The 25,137-nt window shown below is 51.8% G+C and overlaps 3 protein-coding genes across 3 annotated transcripts; 1 reads left to right on the top strand and 2 right to left on the bottom strand.

Moving 5' to 3' along the window:
* Window positions 1-60: 60 nt before the first annotated feature.
* On the bottom strand, window positions 61-3,182 carry LOC100830027 (pentatricopeptide repeat-containing protein At3g60050). Its single transcript, XM_003571904.4, has one exon. The coding sequence runs from the start codon at window positions 2,980-2,982 to the stop codon at window positions 1,477-1,479; it is 1,506 nt and encodes a 501-aa protein (XP_003571952.1). The 5' UTR covers window positions 2,983-3,182; the 3' UTR covers window positions 61-1,476.
* Window positions 3,183-5,984: 2,802 nt separating this feature from the next.
* LOC100829714 (low-temperature-induced 65 kDa protein) lies at window positions 5,985-8,625 on the bottom strand. The gene is made up of 4 exons (XM_010236586.3): window positions 8,302-8,625; window positions 7,904-8,203; window positions 6,476-7,819; window positions 5,985-6,359 (listed from the first exon to the last, which is right to left on the bottom strand). Exons 1-4 carry the CDS (start codon window positions 8,366-8,368, stop codon window positions 6,259-6,261), a joined length of 1,812 nt encoding a protein of 603 aa, XP_010234888.1. The 5' UTR covers window positions 8,369-8,625; the 3' UTR covers window positions 5,985-6,258.
* A 3,075-nt stretch (window positions 8,626-11,700) lies between these two features.
* On the top strand, window positions 11,701-12,478 carry LOC100829407 (non-specific lipid-transfer protein 2P). Its single transcript, XM_014900745.2, has one exon. It carries the CDS (start codon window positions 11,777-11,779, stop codon window positions 12,077-12,079), a length of 303 nt encoding a protein of 100 aa, XP_014756231.1. The 5' UTR covers window positions 11,701-11,776; the 3' UTR covers window positions 12,080-12,478.
* The last annotated feature ends 12,659 nt before the right edge of the window (window positions 12,479-25,137 follow it).

The raw sequence follows: 25,137 nt of genomic DNA, 5'->3' as shown, positions 1-25,137 counted from the left end.
TAACAAATAACATGCTGATCCATTAGATTAGAGAAAAAGTTCCGCGATAACATAATTCCACAACCACATAAATAATCCCCATTCTCATAAAACCATTTCAGCAAACAAGTCATGGGCAGGTATATAAATGTAATCAAACAACTCATGAGAGCTCAACACCGCTCTTCTGTCAGTCCAAAAATCAGAGAAAAATAGGAAGTTATTGTCTTCTGATATTGTATTAAAGTGGTAAAAAAAAAAGATACACTCTTCAGATCTATAGCTCCAAGGAGGCCTTGGAGTTATGAATCTGTCTATTTTCAACCGCACCCTTCTCCTTGAGCACCTCTATTAATTTTACAACCGTCAGGACATTCCATTGGTTCGCCTTGTTTGGCAATCTTACTACAACACTTCTGTCCCTCATGCTGGATCTGTTAACGGCTCCTTCTGGTGGCATGATATTCTTCGGCTCGGTAATTCGTTCAGAGATTTTGCTTTGCTGCATATCAAGGATGACAGGTCTGTTTTATTTTGGAGCGACAACTGGGGTCATGCTCTGCTTGCTTCTCTCTTCCCCAGATGCTTCGCTTTCGCCAACTCTGAGAGTCACTCTGTTAAAAATGTTAAAGATTCCGAGGACCTATTAGCTCTCTTCAACCTCCCTTTCTATGCTGAAGCCTTCCAAGAGTATCAAGATCTCTGGATCATTGTTTTATCCTTAAATCTGGTCATAATCTGAGAAGGGCTCCTGGGTCTGCAGCAGCGGAGTGGGTTCTTATTTGCCTAAGAAATGCGATGAATTTTGCTCCAAGGACCTCCCCATTGACAGAGTGCTTGGGTGGATTTGGAAGAGCAAGTGTGTTCCGAAACTTAAAGTATTTTGCTGGCTTTGATTGGCTCAACACCTTTGATAAGATGGACAGAAAACATTGTAACAGGTCCAATGCTCTATCCTGCTGCGTCTCCCCCACTGGACTGCTTGAAAATTGTAGCCATCTCTTCTTCACTTGTTCTTTCAGTGTCCACTGCTGGAACAGGACTGGCATTAGTTGGGAGCCCCTTGATGATTTCAGAGAAATACTCATTCTTGCCAGAAACTCTTTTCGTGGACCTGCCATGATGGTCTTCACTTGCGCCGCCTAGCATATCTGGAAGCAAGGTAATGATCTAGTCTTCAATACGGATCGCCCTTCTGTTAAGAGTGTTAGTCGCTGGTTTAGCTGCTTCAGGCAGAAATTAATGTGTCATTACCCAAGGCTTAACCGCACCCTCCTCTCATAGACTTGATGTTTCAGACTGGCTGAGTCCGATTGATAATGTAACTTAAGTCCTCTCTGTTTCTGTGTGTACTGAGTCTTGTACTTGTACATATTTACTTTTAATATATATATTCCACTGTTGGAGCCTCTCCTACAGTTTCGTTTCACAAAAATAGTTCTAAACAGGAAAAAATAACGAGGAACAACTCTGCATTTCATTATAGGGCCTCCCATTTCAGCATCTTCTATATCCCCCGAATCTCGACAACAAATGAAGATATTGGCCCTTATTTGCCATGTACTTAATGACATTATTAGCTTCAGCATCCTTTCCAGCATTTCGCAATCTGCACACTAAAGTACTATACACTGAGAAGTTTGGTGTGCATCCACGCAGGTCCATGTCCTTTAGCATAGAGCAAGCTTTATCAAACTCCCCTACTATGCAAAGCCCGCGTATCATTGTATTATAAGTGTACACATTCGGAAGCTTCCCTCTCACCAACATATCATCAAACAACTTCTGGGCTTCCTCAAGTTCTGCAGCTGCCACATAGCCTGTGATCATAACAGTGTAGCAGACAACATCCGGTTCACACCCTTTCTTCATCATCTCATCAAAAAAATACTTGCAAGCTTCTAGGTTGCCAGCACGGCTAAGACCATCTATCAAGTTAGTGAAATGGAGCACACTCGGTACACAACCAACATCACTCATATAGTTCAGCAAATTCAGAGCTGCGAGTGGTTTGTCTCCTTTACCAAGTACATGAAGCAAGATATTATATGTATGAAGGTCAGGAGTAAGCCCGTTTTTTCCCATCTCATCAAGCAATCTGTGGAACTGATCCAACTTCCCTAGCATATACTTTGCACGCATCACGATGTTGTATGTCAATACATCAGGGGAGTGCCCCTCCATGAGCATTTTCTGGTGAACCCATTCAATCAATGAGTACTGTTCTATTGTTAGGAGCGTGTGCAATATCGCATTGAACGAATTCCTGAAAGGGCGGTAGTTGAAACTACTTGACTTGATGAACCTTTCAACCAGCCTTCGCCTCAACCCGGCCTGCCCACACGTGCATATCAGAAGGTGGAACGTACGGGCAGAGATAGACAGCCCATTCTCCGTCATTTCCTCAAGTAGCCTCCACATAGCTTTAACCTCCCCACACTGAGCAAAGACCTTCATGACAAGGTTGTACATACCCGTGCTATGGTGGTACCCCTCTTGCTGCCCTGCCCACAGGAAGAACTTGTATGCCAGCCTCGGGAATCTCTCTCGGTTGACACTATCAACAGACACAACGATCCTGGACAACACTTCCCTGACCAACTCATTGGACACCCTCAGGTTCATTTCGTCGAGCGCCTGGCGGGCGCTGAACCCCGGACCGTCCTGCAGCAGAATCTTGACAATCCTATCTACTTCCAGACTCAATTCTTCGAAATACTTTCTCCTGGATCTGTAACGGGAAGCAAAACGCAAATTTTCGCCATCATCGTCGTCGCCCCCCCTCTGGCCGGGCGGGGGCGGGGGCATCCCGAGGAGCACTTCGGGTGGGATGCGGCCGGCATGCGGGCCCTCCTCGCCCCCTCTCTCGTGAATTCCATCAGCATCCTGCTTTCCGGTGCCCGGCCCCTCGACGCCGTTCCGTGAACGGTTGCTGCAGAGGCGCCGGGAATGCCGGAACAGCCGGGCTGCTCCGGGTGAAGCTTGGCGAGCCCCCCGGATCATAAGGAGGCACCGCTCAGGAGCTCCCACGAATGCATCTCCCGCGAGCGGCTATGGGAGAGGTGGTGGCGAACTTCAGCTCACGGGGTGGTGGCAACGGCAATGGCGAGGCGCGCCGCTTTAGCTCGATCTCGTTTGATTTGTGATGTTTGGGGGGAAGAGGCGGAGAGCCGCGACGCCAAAGAGAGAGGTCAGTCGATTTGTTGTTGTCAGAGGGTATTGCCGTCTGGGGTGCAAAAGTACATCATTTTCTGAATAAAATGTGGTCACTCGATATGTTGGGGACAAAAAATCGTCTCCACTGAATTTATAGAAACTTATTCCCACCGTCCAGAAATACATAACTTGGATTTGTATATATTCCTTCCGTCCGGAATTAAGTTTGTCTAAATTCTTATACAAATCGATGTCACTTAAGTTTGTCTAAGTGGCAGGTTAGTCCCTAATTCTTTCGAAAAGGTGGCAAGTTAGTCACTAATCTTTAAAAATGCATGTTTAGATTCCAATAGTATTTTAAGTGGATCATCACAGGTCCTTCTGGTGTGTGCACCCCTCTGACCATATGACGTGGACATTTCACTAATGCCACATAGGATTGGGTCTACACGTTAGGTAAGGACATGGATTCAAATCTTACGGAAACCCCTCGACAGCTAAGGTTCTTCCATTTCATGGTCCCTGGGTGTTCTCTCCTCTTATTCTCTGCGGGGGTTTTCTACAAGATTTCAATCCACGTCCTTACTTGACATGTGGACCCCAGCCTAGGTGGCATTAGTCAAATGGCCACGTCAAACGGTCAGAGGGGCTCATACACCAGAGGGATGTGATGAACCACTTAAAATAACGTGCATTTTGAAAGATTAGATATTAACTTGACACATTTGTGAAAGAATTAGGACCACTGATGCATTTTACTCTAAAACTCATTCTTATACAAATTCAGATCACTTATTTCTTATACAAATCTTCCGGGCGGAGGGAGTAGAAAAATTCTGACAATTATTGTGGATCAGAAAGAGTATTATAGATTATCTCTGAATTCAATTAAATGTTTCGCGTTGTAACTACGGTTGACCGACTCAGCATACCACACAAGTTGTGCAAGGATTAGACAAAAGAGAGTAAGGTACCCTCATGATCACCTCTCTCTGCGGTTTGCCCTGAGATTTGTTGTGGATTTGAAAAGCTACCTACATACACTTTCGGCGTTGTTTGACAATATCAAGGAAGGAATGGGAATTTAGAGAAGAGATGTGGTAATTGATTTTTAGTTTCAATCGCTTGTTTGGTATGTGATGGAAAATATACTTGAAAATTAGCAAGAAAGTTTTGTTCCTGTGTTTGGTTGGAGGTAGTGGCGGAGCTAGGATTCCATTAGACCCCGGGCCATTGCTCGAAGTCACCAAAATTATCTAGCAAGACCTAGGCAAAATTTTCAAATCACCAAAATTAACAAAGACCCTAGGCCAGGGCTGCCCAGGACCTATCTCCGCCCCTGGTTGGAGGGAGTTCGCGGGGAATTAACTTACAACGTGTTTGGCAAATGGGTGTTTAGAGGAGGAAGATTAGATGATATTAGACATGGGAAATTGATTTTTAGTCTCAATCTTTTGTTTGTTATGGTACGGGGAACACACGTGAGAATTAATGAGGAAGATCTATTCCGGTATTTGGTTGGTGAGCTTAGCTTAGAGTGGATAACATAAGTTATGATGAACGGTTGAGATCATCCTTACGAAACAATTTCCTCACAATTCCCACCCCTCCCCCTATTATTAAAATAGTGTGAGTGGTATCTCAACTCCCATGCCCAATTCCTCTTAAATTCTCTTCCCCTCTAGTCACTTAGTCCTTCAATTTCCATTCCCTTTCCCTAACTCCTTCCAACCAAACGAGTTGTTAGAGATGATAGCATAAGTTATGGTAAACATTTGAGATCATCTCTACAAAACTATAGTCTCCCAATTTAGTACTATTAAGATGGTTGAATTGATCCTTCAAATCACATGCCCGATCTCTCTTTTAAAATCCCGTTCTCTCTAACAAAACAAATGTTTTGAGATCGCATAGCTGTCTCTCATCCCTTATCTCTAATTCCCTCCAACCAAATTACATCGAATCATTATGCTGGATTCGAACATTCTAGTCACATAAGTTATCAACAAGTTACATGTCCTGTTTTGCAATTATAACTAACCGTGTGTAATGATCGCTTAGCATGTCACCCGAGATGAACTGAAGTTACGTTTCAAATACTAGTATATCATATACTCCCTCAATCGCATATTAAGTAACAAAATATTACATGTATGTAGACGTTTTTTGGGTATGGATACATCCATATTTGGACAAATTTGCGTCACTTAATAAAAGACGAAGGGAGTAGCTATTTTTTACACCCTCTTATGATGCTCACTCGGATCCATAATACAGTTATTTTTTCTTATACACTCCATTCATAATAAGTGTTTCAGACTTTAATAAAACCTTATACTAAGTCTGAAACACTTATCATGAATTGGATTGGATGAGTACCATGTCTGAGACAATGGGAGGAAGTAAAAATTACAAACAATACGAGCCAAAAGTAGGCCAACCATATAACTTAGTACTCCGTATTAGTTTAGAACTCTTTTAGACCGGTGGTCCTAAAGCACATACCAATCCATCGGAAAAAAGAAGACAAAAGGAAATTCATGAGAAGAAACAGAAGCCGTCATTTGGATATCTCCCAAATTTTAGACAAAAGGAAATTCATGAGAAGAAACAGAAGCCGTCATTTGAATATCTCCCAAATTTTAGATTCCGCCCGTGGTCGGATGTGTACATTCCCAGCAAAATTGCGGAAGAACTTCCCATTTGGTCTGCAAGTTTGCTGACACTGACAGCGCCTAGAGGCTATAGCAGAGACAGGAAACGGGAATCTCATTTCGAAACGATGAGCACCGCAAACAGAGGATGAGAACATGCAGGTTACACACAAAGTTCAGAAAAAAAATCCGACGGAAGAAACAAAAACATTTATATATTAACACGTAGTAGAACATACATAATGGAGTACGGAGTACCTCTTTTAAAAATGAAAAGAACGCGTGGATACTTTACACAAACACTTTCCGGGGAAACAAAGCCCAAAATACAACACAAGGCACCCAAATCACACCGTGGTGTACAACTGAGACGTGGTGAGACCAGAACCAACCCAGTCACTTATTCCAGCGATGAGCCCATGACTCCAGCGCGCTTATCGAATCAAAACACATCGTGTTCGCGGCGGCTTCACATCATGTGGGTGTTGTCGTTCTTCACGGCTCCGATCTCCTCCCCGCGAAGCGTGGGCACCTCCGCCGCCGAGACGCCTTCCCCAACGACGTTCCCCTCTGCAACACCGAGATTCAGATGATCGTGAGTAATTAGCTCAGGACTCTCATTTTTTAAAGAGAGCTCAGGACTCTCATAGAGTTTCTACGACTAAAATGCGGCAGCGTGTGCGTACCTGTGGTGGGCTGCACGGTCTCGGAGACGCGGGTCCCGCCGCCGCCGCCGGTGAGCGACGTGACGGCCTCCCGCGCCCTGGTCGCCGCCTGCGCGGGCACCTCCCGCGCCCTGGCCACCGTGCTCCCGACGCCCTCCTTGCGCTGCTGCACGGCGCCCGTGATCGCCTCGCTCAGCGACCGCTCCTCGTCGCCCGGCCGCAGCTTCTCGGCGATGTACGCCGTCACGCCCGACACGCCCTTGTCCTGCCCGTTCCCCGGACGGCCGGCGCCCGGGGTGGCTGTCGCCGTCGTGGAGTCGTGCCCGCGCTCGCGCTGCGCGCCGACGTCGGGTGTGGCGGTGCCGGCCGACTGGGTCGCGCCGGCCACCTTCTCGTACACGGTGCCCGCGAGCTTCTTGCCGTACTCCGTGGTGCCCGCAGCCGCGGACTTGATCTTGTCCGTGTACGTCGCGGCAGGCGCTCCTCCTCCTCCCGTCTTCGCGGCGTCCGTGGCCGCGGTTTTAAGCCCCTCCGTGCCCGCGCCTGGTGTGGCCGTGGCCGCCGTAGGGTCGTGCTCGCGCTCGTGCTGCGCGCCGACGCCGGGGGTGGCGGTGCCGGCCGACTGCGTCACGCCGGCCACCTTCTCGTACACGGTGCCCGCCAGCTTCTTGCCGTACTCCGTGGTGCCCGCGGCCGCAGACTTGATCTTGTCCGTGTACGTCGCGCCAGGCGCAGGCGCTCCTCCTCCCGTCGTCGCGTCCGTGGCCGCTCTCTTCATCTCCTCCGTGCCAGCGCCCAGCGGCGTTCCCTCCCTCGGCAAGTGGCTGACGTCGACGTCTGAGTCGGTCTTCTCCTGCGCGTTCCCGGCGCCGGAGCCGAAGCCTGGGGTGACCTGCTGCGCCTTGCTGGCCACGGCCGTGCCGACGCCGGCCACCTTCTCGTACACCGTGCTCGCCAGCTTCTTGCCGTACTCCGTGGTGCCGGTCGCCGTGTTCTTCAGCCTGTCCGTGTAGCTCCCAGTGTACTCAGTGGTCTCCGTGGGCGCGTCCTTCCATTCCTCCTCCCCGGAGGCGCCGGCCGACACCGGCATTGCAGTGGCCTCTCTGTCCTTGTCGATGTCGACGTCCATCTTCCCGGCGCCCACCTGCTTCGGCTGGTCGTCGGACACCGTCATGGACTCGAAGTCCCGGACGACGTCCGTGGTGCCAATGTCCTCCCCGCCTCGCGGCGCGGGCGTCGTGGACCGTGGCGCCGCCGGGTCCTCCACGACGTCGCCGCCGAGGTCGCCCAGCCGCACCCCGGGGGCACCGCCGCTGCCCTTCTTCGTGTGATCCATGGCCGCGGGGACCCTCTCCGAATCGTACACTGCAACACAAGAGCATTAAACATCGATCGAAGCATATCACCCACGCGCACACATTTTCTGAGATTTGCTAGAACTCTACTTACTGGGTGCGCCGTGCAGCTCGGGGCTGCGAGACTCCATGGGGGCGAGGGGCTTGTCCTCGACGTCCTCCTGGTAGCCGCCGGCCTTCAGCTCGCGCTCCCTCTGCGCGACGTCCTCCTCGTCCTCCTCGCTGCTGTTGTTGCCGCCGGTGTCAGTCTCGTGTCCGTGCTCGTGATCGTGGCCGTGGCCGTGGCCGGCGATGGTGTTCTTGATCTTCTTCACCTTCTCCTTGACCTTCTTCAGCACCGGCTTGTGCTGCTTCTCGTCCCGGTGCAGCTGCTGCTGTCCGCCCTCCTCCTCAGCTGCAACAAACCAAAATTTAATCAGAAATCTGTCAGTGGACACATAACAATCGCGACGTGACCGGATCGGGACCAAGAAAGAAGAATGGTGAACTCACCGGCTATGTTCCGGAGGCCGGCGTCCTCGGGCACGTGCTTGGTCTTGAACATGGCTGGCGCGTCCATCGTCGATTCGATGCTAGCTACGTACCTCGCTCTCCTTCGTGTAGTTCGATCGATTTGATGTTTGGAAGCTCTGAGAAGTGATCAGTGTGAATGTGTGATGAGATGAGATTGTGATCGTCGGGGCTGTCATTCGAGGATGGATATAGGGAAGCAGGTCGGGGAGGCGGCAGCCACGTCGAAGAACACGTGGGGTGGGCGGAGAGGTCGGGAAGGACGCGTGGCTGCAGCTTTGTGCCGTGACGGGGTTCGGTTGCGGGAGGAAGCGACTCGAAGGTCCACCTGTTTCCTGAGTGGCTGGAGTGATCATATGGTTTGGTACCGCGTTTCCGGCGATGTGGAATGGAAGCCGACGAGCCGTCTCGTCATGTGTCATCCGCGTTTTGGACCGGGGGTGTATCGCGTCGGGTTTTGCCTCTTTGGTCGGTGTTATGGGTACGGTTGTTTAACTCGATTTTTTTTTAACAAATCAGCTCACACGTACAAATATTATTCGAAGAGTTCACGTACCGACCTGCAGTACTAAACACGGAGAGCTTCTCGCGCTGTCTGCTTGAGGGGGCACTCTTCGTATCACAGTGATCGCTCGTGGCCAGTGCCAAGCAACCGTTTGGTCCGTGACTTTGACTGCCCGTCCGATCCCGCGTGCTACGGCCGGTTCGGCTCGTGAGGAGGGCATTTTCGTGTTAAAGCCTGTGTTAGGTTGATGATCGAGGTTAACCAATCAATATTTTGGCTATTTTTTTATAGTTGCTAACATTTTGGTAAATCAATTATTCATACCAACGCTCTAGTTCATTTTTATAACCAACATTCAGCTAAAATTGAGCACGTAAAGTGAATTGAGCTTAGCTCAGGTGGTCTACTTTCTTGTGGTGGAACCAGCTTACCCAAGTTCAAGTCTTAAAGTCTTAGATTTTCGAAGGTGCTCATCAGGGTAGGATGTGCGTGTGTGCGTTCATAGGGATGAGTGTCCGCGCGTGTTGTGAGCGTTTGCGTTTGTACTGTGCTCTCAAAAAAAAAATTTGAGCATGTAAAACCATAACCAAACTACCGAATAGCCAAATAATATATCGTAAGATGAGGATGTGCTAAAATCAAACACTTTTTAAACATAGATATATTAATATTTGGGAAAATTTGAGACAACTAATATGGATCCGAGGGAGAACATTAGGCTCTGGTACAGCTTTGACCCCAATTGTCAAACATCACTATTGAACCGATGTTGCCAAGTAGTAGTGATATGTTCATACATCCACTTCTCGCACATCCTCTCCAACTGGGGTGTTGGTAAAAGAATGGTAACCTCTTATTCGAAAGTAAAGCCAAGTTCTCTAATCCGAAGCTCTTCGATGAGAAGGAACAAACCGAAGAATTAGCCACAAACTCGGGGGTGTTATAGAGGATCCAACCCTCTCCCCTTGCCCAACTGTTAGAACATCACGAAAACTTGCACGGTTTATTAGCCATGTAGTGCTAGAAATGCATCGCATGCTCGTCCTATACATATGATGTGTGCGTCCATGGATTTCCGCATGACTAAGCGGCCTAAATTATGCCGACTCTTTACTACAAATTTGCCATACATTAAATCTTGAAATTAAAATATTGTCTGTCTATTATCTCCCACACTGACAGTTGGAAAAGAATCAAGGTAGACATGCCACTATCATAAACTCGACAAATGCAAGAAAAAAAACTAATTTTGGAACTTTTAATCTTTCTGAAAACATCACACATGTAAATTCTCGAGTATTTTATGTGCTCGCAACATCAGCAATCTGTAAAACAAAACAAGTTTAATGATTTTAAAAAGATATTCGTAGAGAAATGGCAATTCCTTTTATTTTAGAGCACATTTTTTTCTTCAATTCTTCGGAAATTCACATGTAATTTTGCAACACTTAAATATTTCCAAGTGTATTCTTTAATCGTGGCCAGGGTCGAGAGGTTGATGGTTACACGGCCTCTCATGGCCTAATAGCCTCGAGGCTCTTAAACCCAGCTAGCATAAAGAGCGACAGGTTGATCGTTACACGATACAGAGCATATCAGAACCTAATAGCCTTGAGGACCTCAACCCCAACTAGCACCAAGAGTGCCATTTTTTTGCCAAAACAAATGAGGTTAATATATTAGCAAATCATGACATTTAAAACTGTGTAATAAATCTGCGGCAAATAATTCCGGCCAAAAGAAGTATATAGTGCATTTACCGTACAACAGCACAATTCGTTGTAAACTTCACCCAGAAATGTGCGTATATCCTTATAATTGGAAAAAAAATAGTCAAGTACTCAAATATACTATACCTATTTGCAGCAGTCTAAGAGCATCTTTAGCAGGCACCTATTCAATTTTTAGGGGCCAGAGCAAAAAAAAAGCTCTTCAGCAGGGGACCCTACTAGAGCCCCTATTCCAGGGAGGCCCCTAGAAACACCTCCCAAGCCCCCATTCCCAGGGGCTCCCGAGGGAGGCCCTTGTGCCACGTCAGATTTGTTCCCATGCCCATCGTCCTCCTGCGCGTGCCTCGACCCTGTCGGCCCTCCATCTTCGACCGCTCCCCTTGTCGCCGGCGCCCTTTACCTCCCCGTCTCCGTCGCCCAATGCCCCGCGTCGCCTGGCCACCCCACGTTGCCGTAGCTTGCCTCACGCGGCCCCGCCCTCGGCCGCCGCCGCTTTGGCCACTGCGCCCCTGTCCTCGTCGGCCGCCTCCGCCACCGTGCCACTCCCCTCTGCCTCTCCCTCTCCGTGTCGGCCCTCTGCTGGCCATTCCGCCGCTGGCATCTCCTCGGGCCACTCTGCCTTGGCCCCGCCTGTGCTCCTCCGCCGTCCACTCGACCGCCGCGTCGCGGCGCGTACCGTGCCAGCGTCGCCCTTGCTTGCGTGCACGGCCACCGTATCCCCGTGCCACAGCTCTGTTCGTCTTCATGGGGAAGAAATGACCGGGGAAGAAAGGGAAAAACAGAAAAAGAAAAAAATAAAAGACAAGTCTTTGACAAATGGGTCCCATATGTCATAAAGATTCTAGGGTCTGTGAATTAGGGGCCAGTGTTGAAGATGTTAGTATTTTTTTTGTACCCTAAAATTTGAGGAGAGCTCCTAAAAACTGTTTAGGGGCATTGTTTTAGGTGCTGCCGTTGAAGATGCTCTAATGGCCTAATTTGTTGACCTGAGGCAGAGTCTGGCCGGACGGTTGAGAAGCCGAGAAATGACGCGAACTTGAGAAGCTTCGTTTGCGGAAGAACAGAAGCGCTAAAGCGCAGTACGCCTCCGACTTCCGGCTTATAAATACCAGCCGGAAGTGCGTGCTTCTGTCGTGTGCCACCAACCGCGTCTCCCGCCCAGTTCCATCTCCTCCAACTGCTTCCTAGCTACAAGGTAGAAGAGTGAGAGAGGAAGAAGGCCATGGCGAAGGCGGCGGCGATGAGCGTGGTGGTGACGGCGGCGCTGGTAATTGTGCTGGTGGCGACGGCGACGGCGATGATGGTGGCGGCGCAGTGCGACGCGGGGCAGCTGGTGGTGTGCGCGCCGGCGATCCTCGGCGGGGCGATGCCGACGGCGTCGTGCTGCAGCAAGCTGCGCGAGCAGGAGCAGCAAGGGTGCTTCTGCGAGTACCTACGCAACCCGGCGTACGCTGGCTACATCAACAGCCAGACTGCCCGCGGGGCCATTGCCGCCTGCAACGTCACCCTCCCGCAGTGCAGCTAAGCTCGGCCGCGGCCGCCGGCCGGCCTGTTTGCTCTATTTACTATACTACTGTTGCGTTATTGCCGCCACGGCCGGCCTGCCGAAAGGACGAATAAATGGGAGTACTCCGGTGAGTTTGATCGATGAGTACGACGTGTAAATCATATCGATCGATCTCGTCTAATTGCCCTATCTTCCACACTAGAGGGAGTGGCACTTCTTGCCCAAATATGTGCTCTGCCCATTACGCAGCGACCACTAGCCAATATAGAAATATTAGGAGCAGTGCAGTAATATGCAATTTTGTTTTTCGGTTCTACTCCATCAGATCCATAATAAATGTCGCAACTTTAGTACAACTTTAATACGGTGTACAAAATTGTACCAAATCAGCGATACTTGTGAGTATTTCTCGGTTAAAATGCATGCTGCAACAGTAAATTACAAAATCTTGCGGTGCGGTGTCCATGCAACCCTTCAAACTTGCTAATTTGGTGATCTCCGTTATAGCTAGAAATCAGGCCAGGTTTTTCTAGAAAAAGCGCGACGGCTCGGCCCGGCCCGTCTTGGGCCGTGTCTAGGCCTCGGTCTCACGGACTGGCACGGCACAAGCTATTTAGCATTTTAAATTTTTATATTTCTCTTGTATTTTGTATGGAGCCCACCCACTTAAACGGGCCTGGACCAGCAATCCGGGCCTTGCTTTCCGTCTTAGTGGGCCAACCTGACCCGGGCTAAGGCCCGAACTGGGATAAGCCCAGTTAGTAGCAGAGTGTTGTGCTGAGCCTGGGATGGCCCGTTGGCTAGTTATAATGTCCATTCACATGCCAACGTTGTTGAAGCTTGAGAGCAAACCTTCTCATGTTTGATATTTCTACCCGCCCACCCTCCCTTCTTATGGCTCCATGGCAAAGCACAAGCATCTTACTAGTAGGTACAAGATAATAATGTACTTAAAAGAGAGGTATATACATCCGTAGTCCAACTACACTTGAGAGGTGGGAGCAAATTAGTCCAACTTCTTGAAAAATGGGGTGGGCTAGTCTTAATACTTGAGATGCGGGAGCAAAAAGGTCATAGTCCGAATTTAGACGTGGCATCATCCTGAGCGTCTGTTTGGCCGTTGTGTATTTTTAGCAAGGCGGCGTATCCGGAGAAAACCCTCATTCGGTGCAAACCGTGCAAACTTCATAAAACTCATGTTTAAAAGTTTTAAAAAAAATCTACAGAAATACCATATGTTGGGAGTATGCTGTTCTACGAAAATGTAAAATTTCAAGTTCAAAATCAAAAGTGTAGGGGAATACGGTAGGCTACGCGAGCATAAAATAAAAATTTCTACCGATTCCGCCCGGATCAATGCTGTAGATAATGGATCACGAGATTACCACTAGACGCACAGACCCGTAACGGAAGTAGAGTCGGTGATGCGTGTCGATGCGGAGTAGTCGATCGGCCTGTTCCTCCTCGCCGATCCCACGAACAGTTCGTCCAAGCGCCGCAGGTGCAGGGTCTCCGAGGTATCCACACGTACAGAGAGGAACTCCGTGCGGCAGACTACTAGATCCGACCACAAGGTTTGGGCGTGGAGATGTGACGGCCGAGTCTGACTCGTGCCACAAACTGGGGTAACCCTAACCGGGTATGCCTCCTCCACTTATATTGTTGTTGTTCTAGAAAACAACAGCAGTAAGGGGTGCCAATGCTCGATGGCACAACTGCAAGAATTGTATGTAGGGTGTGTACGCCGGCCTTATAGCGAAGGTCGTCGTATACTTGGGCAAGTTGACACGTCAATATTTTTTGAATAGGTTCAGTCGACCCTGTGGGCACGACTTAGTCCTATGTTAGGAGAGGCTTCGAGGGGGTCGTTAGCCGGGTGTTTAGGCTCGACCCAAGCACTCGAGAGCAGGCTCCTTAGGTCTCTCTAACCCTCTCCCTTTTGATCTTATTCCAATGGAGAGTGAATGATACATGCCCCCATGGGGGGGTATTTATAGCCTAGGGGTTCATGACAAAAGACCATGGCTACCCTTAAGGGAGAGGGAAAGTGAGGGCAAAGTGGTAAACTCATCCCTACACCTTTCTTGGCCCCTACTCAAACTCCTCTTCTCCTTTGACCATGGCATGAGAGGCTTGACTTGTTGACTTCTTTGACCGGCGCCTAGTTGGCATGGCTACGCCTTGTTGGCAATTTGGCCGGTCTTTGGGATTTGTTTACTTGGTCATCGTCATGTAGTATTACGGCCCGGCCCATGTAAGGATTTTATTATATTACAACAGTAGCCCCCTTGAGCCGGAGGCATTGGGAATGCCTTTGGGTCAACTTCAATGCTGATGGCGTGTCGAGATTCTTCTTCCGATACCTGGAGCGTAGCTCTCCTTGGGGTGAGCCACCGGCTAGGTAGGTTTTACGAGGAAATCGGGCTTAGGTGGGCTGCCTTGTGAGATACTCATAGTTTCGGGAGTGACCTTTGAGACGTTGCGTTGGGGGAGCCACCGGCTAGGTAATCTTCCTCGAGGAGGGAGATAGACCTAGGTGGGCTTGTTACACAAAATTTGTGGCTTTGTGAGTTTTGGCGCATCCCAAGGGCTCCTGTGGAAAATTAGGGTCTTAGAATCTTCGGTGCGGAGAACCACTGGCTAGGTTAGTTTCTCGATGAGAAACCAAGCCCAGGTGGGTTCCTTCGCGAGGTTTCGCCGGTCGTGAGTCAAGATGGCAATGGCGCTCTGAAACCCGAAAACCCACGGGGTTTTACCCCATTAGGGGACGGGTTTGGGACAAATGCAATCCCCGCGGGTCTGCTCATGGGTCAAAAGTGAAACCCAGCGGGTTTCACGGGTTCAGACCCGGTCCAGCACTCCCCAAACCCGGTACCCGTGAAACCCGTGAAAATTTTTAGATAGCCCATAAAAATGGCCCAATACAGCCCATATATCCACCCAAAACCCCCACATATATAAGACTTCTAACCCTAAATCCCTTCCCAAATCCCCATTCTAGCCGCCAGCCCACCACTGCCTCTCCCGCCACCTGCCGCCACCGTGTGCTCTCTCCACAGCGCGGCACCACCCATTCCTACGTCTATTTTGTATGAGATCGTTGTCTATTTTGTGAGAACAATATGCTGTCGTCTTATTAAATGATTTTGTTGTCATATGTGTGAGTGGTACTGAAATTTTATTGTTTTTCTTTAATGTTGTTGCTGCTATTTTGGCTGTGTAGAAAACGGGTTCGGGTTCCCCGACGGGGACGTGGCTGGGAAAATTTTGAAACCCGCGACCGGAGACGGGTACGGGGACGGGTCTGGGTTCAGGGTTGCGGGGATGGGTTTGGGCAGCCACTACCCGACGGTTTTCGTCCCCGTTGCCATCCGGAGTCGTAAGGTCTATTTCCGAAGAAACGGACACTTTCGGGACCTCCGTTCTGATAAATCATGGTTACGAAGGCCTTTTTGCAAAATTCCGAGCGCGGAGGCTCTTTGGCGGGTTTTTGGGAAGCTCGGAGGGCCTCGGTGTCAATCTTCAGAGCCGCATGGGCTTTCCTGTAAGTTTTAATATTCCCAAGGGCCTGGGCGCGATTTTTGCAGGAACGCAAGGGAATTCAAGTGTCCCAGAGGGCTTTTTTTTATGAAAGTTCCAGAGCTGTGGGCTTCTCCCCGTGCGCACGCGCTCTCGGGCCACGGCGGCCTGGTGGGTTCTTCGGGTGTGCAGGCCAAGCCTAACCGGGTCCGAGAGGGGCTCCTTTTTTTTGCGCACACTTGGGCCACGGCTGGACCGGCCCAGCTGGGCTAGTGTACCGGTTCGTGAGCTGAGTAGCCCGGTCGGACGGCGGGTAACCCCCTGATGCCCTAGATCGAATGGCTGCCGGTTGTCTTCTTCTTTCGTACGAGCCAGAAAGGAGGCCGTCCTCCTTTCCTCTTTCGTAGGGGGGCATGGCTGCCAGGGATGACGCCGACGACCATGGCGGCTCGCTAGGACGGCGCGGACCAGTCTGGGGTGACCAAACGGCCACCTCCTGCCCCCTCCTTTGCTTCTTTTTTGCTTTTCCTTCTTTCGTTTTTGTCTTGGCATTGGACAGAGCTTGTCCCTGGCCGGCGACGTGTCGATTCGTGGATGGCTAGGCCCGGACATTGAGGGGGGGGGGGGGCGTTGGCCTATAAATGGACCAGTGGGGGGCTTGAGAAGACATGCCCACTCTCGTTTCGTCCGATTCCGGTGCCGAAGACAAGCTCGGCGGCATCCGAAGGACGGGGCGAGACCAGTGGCAACTAGGGGCTCCTTTGGGGCGTGTAGGTAGCTTCCGGTGTTTGCCCGTCGCTCATGCTTGCCTGAGGATCGTCGAGTCATTGTGGGGGCTGAATTTCCGGCGAAGATGCGGCTTCGAGAGGTGCCGGCATTGCTTGCAATTCGAGCCGCGAAAGGGGGGTGCCCGGGTTCTTTTGTGTCCTTGTCGGGCGTGCTTGACGCGTGCGCCGGTGAGCATTGTGGATGCGGGGGTGCCCGGGCGTTTAGTCGAACATCCTCGGCGCGCGGTTGGCATGGCGCGAGGGTTCGGCCGACGCGGCTTGGGCATGTGCAGGAGGGCTTGCACTGGGCGTAGGAGGGCCATCGCGGGCGGGCGCGCATGCGCGGCCACGCGTGGCACGGAGCACCCTTCGGTTCCAGTTGTAGTCGGTAGCGGAGGGGCACGACGCGGGGCGCGGCGGCAGGGCGCGGCACGGCACGCGCTTGCGGGCTTCTGGAGCGCAAGGCGTGCACGTGTCGAGGTTCGGGAGCGGGGCGCGCCTCGGCTCCGGTCGCGGCCTGGGGTGGGCGCGGCGCGGCGTGACCCAGGGTGTCGGTCGTTTGATCGAACACCTCGTGGGCGCCTTCTGCTTCCTCCTTGCTCGGGGCTGGGCCCATGATAGGAATATGGGCCTTGGGCCGCCGTGGGGGAGCTGGGCTCCCCTTCTCTCCTTTTTTTTCTTTTTTTTGCGGGTTGGGCCTTCTTCTTTAGCCTAGCGGACCGAAGGGAAGCCGTGGGCCCTAGGAAAAGCTGGGCCATCTAGGAACTGGGCTCCTGCTTCCTCCTAGCGACGTGGGCTGGCGGCTAAGCACCGGCCTTGGGCCGGTTCTTCTGCCTATGCTGCCGGGCCGATGCGTGGGGAGGCCGCCGAGGGGAGACGGGCCCTCCTCCTTCCTTTTTTTTTTACCCGTTCGGCGGTTGAGCTTTGCGACGTAGATTTTCCCTAGTTGCTCCCTTAGGAATTTTTGCAACTTGTACTAATCTTTTTGCATCTTCTTGTAGGCGAGATGACGGGATCGACGTGGAGCATCACGATGGTGCCGGCGGGAGCGTCGAGAGGGAGGCTTCGCATGGGAGCGAGGATGAGGTGCGGACGTCGGGGGGCAAGCCACGGATGTCGAAGAAGGTCACATGCCCGGAGAGAGGACCTCGGCCTGAGCCGTATCCGGCCGCGCTGGGACGGGTTCCTGACATCCTTCCGGTGTCGGTGACAACCGAGAAGGACTTGTCGGACCTTGTGGAGGCGGGATATTTCCGCAAGGGCCTTACCTCGCTTCCTGACGAGGGTGAGCTTCGACTGGAGCCGCAGAGGGGTGGAGGGCACATTGTCGTGTTCACCAGCTGGTTTCACGCCGGACTGTGCCTGCCCGTACACCTGTTCCTGCTGGAGTTCCTGGATACCTATGGTATCGAGTTGGTGCACTTGCTTCCTTCGGCGATCCTGCATCTGAACGTGTTCAGGTGGCTTTGTGAGACCGCCTTGCGGGAGCCTCCAACCATGAGGTTCTTCTTCTTGCTGTTCACCGTCCATGTGGAGGAGCGCCGCACCCCCGACGAGAGTACTTGGAGTGCTTTTGGGTCGGTCGCCGTGAGGCTCTGTCCCGGCTTCCACGATGATATCCCCCTAATGCCGGCCAAGAGCGCGGTGCGTTTGTTCGACGGGTGGGACTCGCAGTGGTTCTTCCACGATGTTTCGGAGACGAGCTTGCGTCACTCCGGTAGGCTCCCTCGACACTCTGGGCCTGGGGGGCTTCGGGATGTCGTCCGTCCCAAGGGCGCGTCCTTGGTCAAGGAGTGGGAGCTTGCCGGGATCAAGTCGGCTCGTTCGGAGCGTAGCTTCTACGACCTTCTCGAGGAGATGGTGATGGCGGGCCGCTTCATGATGAGGACGCGACCCCTTGGCCTTTCGTCGCCCACGACGTGCGGCTAAGCGTGAGTTTCGTGACACTTGAGTTGTGGCTTCAAGTATTCTTGTTTGCTTGACACTAATCCTGGCTAGTGCTTGTGCTTGTTTTTCAACGGCTTTCCCTCGAGAGAAGGCGGCCGAGTGGGCTTCCCAAATGGTTGGGCCGTACAACTCGGTGGAGCATCGGGCCTACGTTGATACCATCAGCGAGGGAGGATGCCACAACGTCGTGGCGGCGTGCTTCGACGACTCGGTACTGATGCGCCCGGATCCCAAGTTCGGGAAGCTCATCAAGGCTGGCGAGCGGTACTCTCGTCTTGCGACTCCGTCGATGATCGCCGTTGGTTCTCACCTTAGAGATACTTGTGGGAAGGTGAAGCCTCAGGTTGTGCTTGGGTTGGGTGTGCCGACGGCCCTAATGCCCAAGATCGCTCGTCCTCCGAGTTCACGCAAGAGGAAGGCTCCTTCTCCTGACCTTGCCGACATGGCCGAGTCAAGGTCTCCCTTGAGAGAGTCCATGGACATGCACCTAGCCGGGAAGATTGACATTGAGAAGATCCGGCCTCTGTCGCCTCACGAGCGTGCGGCTTTTTCCCAGAGGACCGGGCTTCACCTTGTGGTGGATACCTCCTCAGAAGCCAACGGCACGGGTGTTCCGGTGTTCTCTTTGGCTCGTGGGCCTGTCGAGGAGGAGCTCCCTGCCACCGGTGAGTGCGCGCGTGTTGAGCGTTTTAATTCCCTTTCGGGAATGTCCTCACGAGGTTTTCTTGTCTTGTTTCAGGTACGGGGCCTGCGGCGCCTGATGCTCCCGAGGCCGAGCCCCCGATTCCGGAGGAGGGAGAGGTGCTTCCGAGGATCGAGGGAGGAGTGAGAGACCCGCTTGAGGCGTTGGAGCTTGTGAGTCCGTTTTCCTCGTCTCCTTTCTTGCTAGGTCCATTTTGTCGGTCGGCGCTCATGATTTCTCTTCCTTTGCCAGGTGAGAGGCTTGGTCGAGGCCGTGGGCACTCTTCTCGCTCTCAAGGCTCAGGTTGGGGTGCTTTTGGCGGCCTTGGACGCCGAGACCTCGAAGGCTACCCTTGCACTGAGTGAGTTGGCTTCGGAGAGGGTGCGGCGGGAGGCCGTTGAGACTGAGCTTTCTCAGGTGTCGGCGGAGCTTGTAGCCATGGTGGCGAGGGCTCACCTTGCCGAGGAGGGCTAGAAGGATGCGATCGTGAAGATCCGTCGTGCCGAGGAGGAATTGGTGGTGGCCAGCCTCAACGTGGAGCATGCTCGAGCGGAGGTCGCCTCCCTCAAGGCGGAGTCAGAGGACGGCGGGTTCGGGCCGGTGTTCGCCCCTCGTGCTCGCGCCCCCTCGGATAGCCGTTCGGAGGTGGTCTCGCTCCTGCTCGCCCAGGCTTCGGAGATTCGAGAGATGATACTCTGTTTGAAGGACTCCCCTCAGCCGGATCTACCCCCGTGTCGTACGACGGATGAGGCAAGTAGGGTGCTTACTTCACAGGTGGAGCTCCTCGAGCCCGTCATGAAGAGGTGCCTTCTGAGTAAGGGTGCTCGACTTGTTTCGTCGGCAGTCGCGGCTGTCCTGGACGGCGGTGCCGGGATGAGTGGACTTGAGGGTGAGATGACTCACGGGGCGAAGAAGTTTCTGGCGGATCAGGGAGCTCCTCTTCGTGCTCTGGCTCGACGCTTCGTGCGTTGCCTTGAGCCCGCTCTTCAGGAGAGCGACGGTGGGGCTTGAGTCTTGTTGCCTTTCGAGGCGACAAGGTACCCCAGCTGCTTATTTATGCGATGTTGCATATCCACTTATGACATAACCTCATGACTTGCATGTTCTAGGCTTAGACATAGAGGTTGTAGGGCAGCTTTTTTGATGTGTTTCATGCTTTGCTATATAGTCAACATTATCGGAAATGTCAACTTAGCTCGGCATGTATTTTCCTATGTTTTCACTATGTTGTCAGCATTATCGAAAATGTTAACTTGGCTCAACATGTGTTCTTTGGAGTACTATATTTCCTTCTTGGCGAAGTACTATATTTCCTCAGTTTATACAGCTCGTGATCGTTCGCTATGATCACACTTTTGCATAATCAATTGCTGTCGCCGTTGGGATACGACTTGGCTTCAATGCCTTAGGCCATGGTTACAAGCCATGGATCCTAGTACCCTTGTGAGGTCGCTATCGATACGCCGGTAGTGATCCGGACATTTCGACCTACCGTTTGGGGAAGTTCATGCGGAATTTCCCCCCTTCAGACTTCAGGAAGCTATGCTTTCGCGCGATTATTATGGAGCCTTAACTCGGTTACTATCATGCAGGCCCGTGCGCGACGTCTCGCACGCGGGTAGCATGGTTCTCCGAGGTAAGTAAGCTCATGCATAACTCGCTTATTTGCGGTTCTCCTTAAATGCGTTTTAAGGAGCTTCCGGCCCTCGGGGGACTTGGTTCTACTTGGTGGATGGCCTTGAGGCACGCTAGGATCCACCAAGGAACGGGTCGCAGGTGGCGACTTATGTCCGAAGACATTTTTAGGTGGTGTCCTTTGGTGAGCGGCATTGGGGCAGCGACTCGGTTTTGGGGATCGTCCCTTCGCGATATTGCTGCTCGACGGGGTTCCCTTTACGACGGTGGGTCGTATGAGTGTCTCGTGTCACTCTTATCAAGGACTCGTTTTTATTGATCCCTCGCTTGTTTGTCTTAAGGTATGGCCCGATGGGCACTACAAGCCTTATGTAGACGTGGCCTCATTGGCGCTTACGATCCCCCGAAGTTTCGTAGGGAAGTGGCCGGTTGGGCGCTGATAGTCTTGTTTTCGGAGCGGCGAGGGTTGTCCTTGGGGTTCCTCCTTAGGCGTAGAAATGCCAGAGTTTGTCACCGTTCCTGGCATGGACAAGGTTTTTGCCTTCCATGTTCTCGAGGTGGTATGCACCATTGCCCAATACCGCAGCGATGCGGTATGGTCCTTCCCATTTAGGGTCGAGCTTGCGCTGGAGTTTTGGGTCGACGTTCTTTTTCAGCACGAGGTCTCCTTGGGAGAAAGCTCGTTCCCGCACCCTTGTGTTGTAGAAGCGTGCGTCGCTTTGCTCGTAGATGGCGTGCCTCACGAGGGCTTTGTCACGAGCTTTTTCCACAAGATCGACGGCCGTCCTGTGATGCTCTTCATTTTCGATGAAGGCGAGTGGAGTAGCTTCTTGGAGTCTTTCGACCCGAGGTGAGCAGAACTCTACCTCGGCGGGAAGAACTGCTTTGGTGCCATACACCAAAGAAAATGGTGTTCGGACCGTGGAACGGCTTACGGAGGTGCGTATGCCCCAAACCACGCTGGCGAGTTCGTCCCCCCATGCTCCTCTTGCCTTGCTACCGTGTGTTCTACCCTTCGGTTGAGTCCTTGGAGGATTAATCCATTGGCTCTTTCGCATGCGCCGTTGCTCTTGGGGTAGACCACGTATGCGAGTGCAACTTGATTTTGAGGCATTCACAAAATTTGATGAATTCCGCACAGTCAAACTGTTTGCCGTTCTCCACGGTTAGCTCTCGTGGGACACCATACCGACATATGATGTTTTCCCAGAAAAAATTCTGGATGGCCTGTGACGTGATCTTGCCGAGTGGCGCACTTCTATCCATTTGGAGAAGTAATCAATCGTCACCACGAGGTATTTGCAACCCCCGATGCATGCGGAGAAAGTCCCGAGAAGGTCCATTCCCCAGCGTGCAAATGGCCAAGTTATTTGGATATTCTTCAGGGTCGTCACCGACGCGTTGATTGACTTAGCCATTTTTTTTGCAAGCTTCGCATCTTCGCAATATTGTGATTGCGTCTTGCACCATGGTGGGCCGATAGAATCCCTGCCGTAAAGCCTTCGCCGCGGTGGCTCTTGGCGCAAGATGATGGCCACACACTCCGGAGTGGATCTCTTGGAGGAGCTCAGCCCCCTTGTCGGGGGTTATGCACTTGAGTAACGCGGTCGCACCCATCTTGTAAAGGATGTCGTCGAGGAGGACATACATTTTTGCTTTTGCAAGCAGAGTTTTGGCGCTTGGGCCTTCCGCCTCCTCGTCCACCTCTCCTTTCAAGGCGCGGATAATCGGCGTCATCGAAGAGGGTGGATTGTCAATGACCATGCTGGTCTTCGAAGTTTCGTCCGAATCATCGGCTTCTTCTATGGATGGGGCACAGATCACCTCGAAGAATGTGCCGAGTGGCAGCGGTTCCTTGGAACCGGCTGTTCGGGCTAATCTGTCGGCAAGGTGATTTTCTCCTCATGGGATGCGTCACGCCTCCATGCCTAGGAAGTACCATTCCATCTTGCGAACTTTTTCAATATACTTCTTCATAGGTCCTCACTTGGATCTCCCACGTGAGCGGGTTACAGGATGGTTGGCCCTTCCGGTTTCTTTGGCGACGAGATCCTCCTTCGTCGGAGTCGCTTTCGTCGCTAGAAGGATCACTTGGAGAGTGATCTCGGCGTCTTCTTGGAGGGTCGGAGCGTCGGTGAGGGTTTCTTTCACCGCCGACGAGGGCTCCGGACTCCGCCACTTGCTCGTTTTCGTGCACGCTAGGATCTCGTTCTCCGCGGGGCGCATCTTGAGGCGGTGCTTGGTTGCCACCTTGTTCGGCCCCGGCGGGGGAAGCAAGGGGCGCTTGCGGGGCGCTTGCAAAGCGAGGCTGGTTTGGAGCGTGTGTGACTTGGAGAGCACCATGCGGCGGAACTCCCCAATATGGGTGGTACCAAAAGGCTCCATGGGCGATCGCGGCGAGCGCTAATGGAGGTAGTCTCGGGTTGGAAGTAGGGGTGGGCATAAAAAACCGAAACCGAAAACTGAATCTGAATTAATCGAAACCGAATTAGCCCAAACCGAATTAACCGATAATAATTTCGGTTGCTAAGTGTGAATAACCGAATTTAATTCGGTGAATTCGGTTATTAACCTCGGTTAACCGAATAAACCGAAATAATGATAAATTGTCTAAAACATACGTCGTTACGCACTTATATCTATTTTATTATATATTTTGTATGAAGTATTTCTGAACTTTGGTGTACCTTCAAGCTAGGCGACCTTCAGTTATGTCAATGTTTATTTGTTTGAGACTTAGAGCCATATATATGTTGGAAGTTCTGCTAAAATTTATGATTCGATGTTGTTTATTTCTTGCCAGTTCATAAGTTCGGTTATATCGGTTTAAACCGAAACCGAACCGAAATTTACAGTTAACCAAATTCTCGTTTAGCTGAAAAACTGAGCATATTTCGGTTGACATTTCTCGTTAACCGAATTTTGAAAAACCGAAAAAACCAAACCGAATTCTCGGTTAAAACCAAACGCCCACCCCTAGTTGGAAGGGTCGTAAGCCGGGACTCCTTGGTTTTCCAACGCGGATCCTCCTGACGCCACATTGTTTCCTCTTGTAGGCTCCGAAGGCAAGGTCACTACCGGTTGTAGCGAAGGTGGCGTGAAGCCCATCGAACGAGGCATGCCGAGTTCCGCATCCCTTGCGGGGGCGGTAACCGTAGGTAGCTCGCCGATTCTTGCCACCACTTCGGTGAGGACCGAGGGACCGCCTACGACGGTTTCTAATGCTTCGGCTCCTTCGGGGATGGCCGGATAGCGAGGTCGCCGTACACTTGGAAAAGTGGACACGTCGATATTTTTGGAATAGGTTCAGTCGACCCTGCGGGCACGACTTAATCCTATGTTAGGAGAGGTTTCGAGGGGGTCGTTAGCCGGGTGTTTGGGCCGAACTCGTCTTCCCAAATCACCTATGGCGAGAGATCTTGCGGGGCCGCCTCGGATTTGGGCCGAACTTGTCTTCCCAAGTGGCGAGGTTGGGATACCCTCGAGACTCTAACCCGATCCCTCTACTTCGAGTCGAGGCCGTACTAGACGGCCCGGAACCTCGAAACTAGGCTCCCTAAGTCGCGTCCCCGAGGTCGAGTCGAGGCTAGGTTCGGCCCAAGCACTCCAGATTGGGCTCCTTAGGTTGCTCTAGCCCTCTCCCCTTTGATCTTATTCCCATGGAGAGTGAATGACACATGCCCCCATGAGGGGGTATTTATAGCCTAGTGTTCCATGACAAAAGAACATGCCTACCCTTGAGGGAGAGGGAAAGCGAGGGCAAAGTGGGAAACTCATCTCTACACTTTTCTTGGCCCCTACTTAAGCTCTTCTTCCCTTTTGAACAAGGCATGAGAGGCTTGGCTCGTTGACTCCTTTGACCGGCGCCTAGTTGGCATGGTAATGCCTATTGGCAAGTTGACCGGTCTTTGAGAATTGTTGACTTGGTCGTCGCCACGTAGGATTATGGCCCGCCCCATGTAAGAATTTTATTATATTACAACAAGGTGCATCAGCAAGATAAATGTCTATAACATAAACAACAACCGTACCTGAAGTAGAAGTCACACTTCCACCCTTCTTTGCCACGTGGGCCAGGTACTTGCTGCAGTTCCTCTTCCAATGACCGGAGCCTTTGCAGAAAAAGCACACGGTCTCTGCGTCCGGTCCAGCCTTAGCGCAGGAGGAGGGGTCAGGATCACATCCTTAGCCTTTCCCTTCTTTGCCTTTTTTTTAGCCCAAGAATTCTTCTTGAACTTTGGCTTTCCCTGTACCAGCAACACTTGCTTGGTATTTTTCTTGATATCCTCCTCTGCTGTTTTAAGCATCCCATGCAATTCAGTGACTTTCTTTTCCATGCCATGCATATGGTAGTTCTGAACGAATTGCGCATAGCTCGGAGGAAGAGATGCCAGAATTGTATCCGTGGCCAACTCTTGGCTCAACGGAAAGCCCAGCTTCTCCAAGCTTTGCGTGTAACCAACCAACTTGATTACATGAGGGCTCAAGGGTTCGCGTTCCTTCAGTTTAGTCTCCAGGAAGGAGCT

Source organism: Brachypodium distachyon, chromosome 3 (assembly GCF_000005505.3).
Source record: "Brachypodium distachyon strain Bd21 chromosome 3, Brachypodium_distachyon_v3.0, whole genome shotgun sequence".
Classification (NCBI taxonomy): domain Eukaryota; kingdom Viridiplantae; phylum Streptophyta; class Magnoliopsida; order Poales; family Poaceae; genus Brachypodium; species Brachypodium distachyon.
The sequence above is the reverse complement of the archived record's forward strand: the minus strand, read 5'-3'. Positions and strand labels throughout refer to the sequence as shown.

What these genes read in the sequence shown, in the direction of transcription:
- LOC100829407 (XM_014900745.2), top strand. Translation starts at nt 11,777, where the DNA reads ATGGCGAAGGCGGCGGCGATGAGCGTGGTGGTGACGGCGGCGCTGGTA.
- LOC100829714 (XM_010236586.3), bottom strand. Translation starts at nt 8,368, where the DNA reads ATGGACGCGCCAGCCATGTTCAAGACCAAGCACGTGCCCGAGGACGCC. An exon ending in CGAGCTGCACGGCGCACCCA is followed by an intron (nt 7,820 to 7,903) that starts GTAAGTAGAGTT and finishes CTTGTGTTGCAG; the next exon opens with TGTACGATTCGGAGAGGGTC. An exon ending in GACCGTGCAGCCCACCACAG is followed by an intron (nt 6,360 to 6,475) that starts GTACGCACACGC and finishes TCGGTGTTGCAG; the next exon opens with AGGGGAACGTCGTTGGGGAA.
- LOC100830027 (XM_003571904.4), bottom strand. Translation starts at nt 2,982, where the DNA reads ATGATCCGGGGGGCTCGCCAAGCTTCACCCGGAGCAGCCCGGCTGTTC.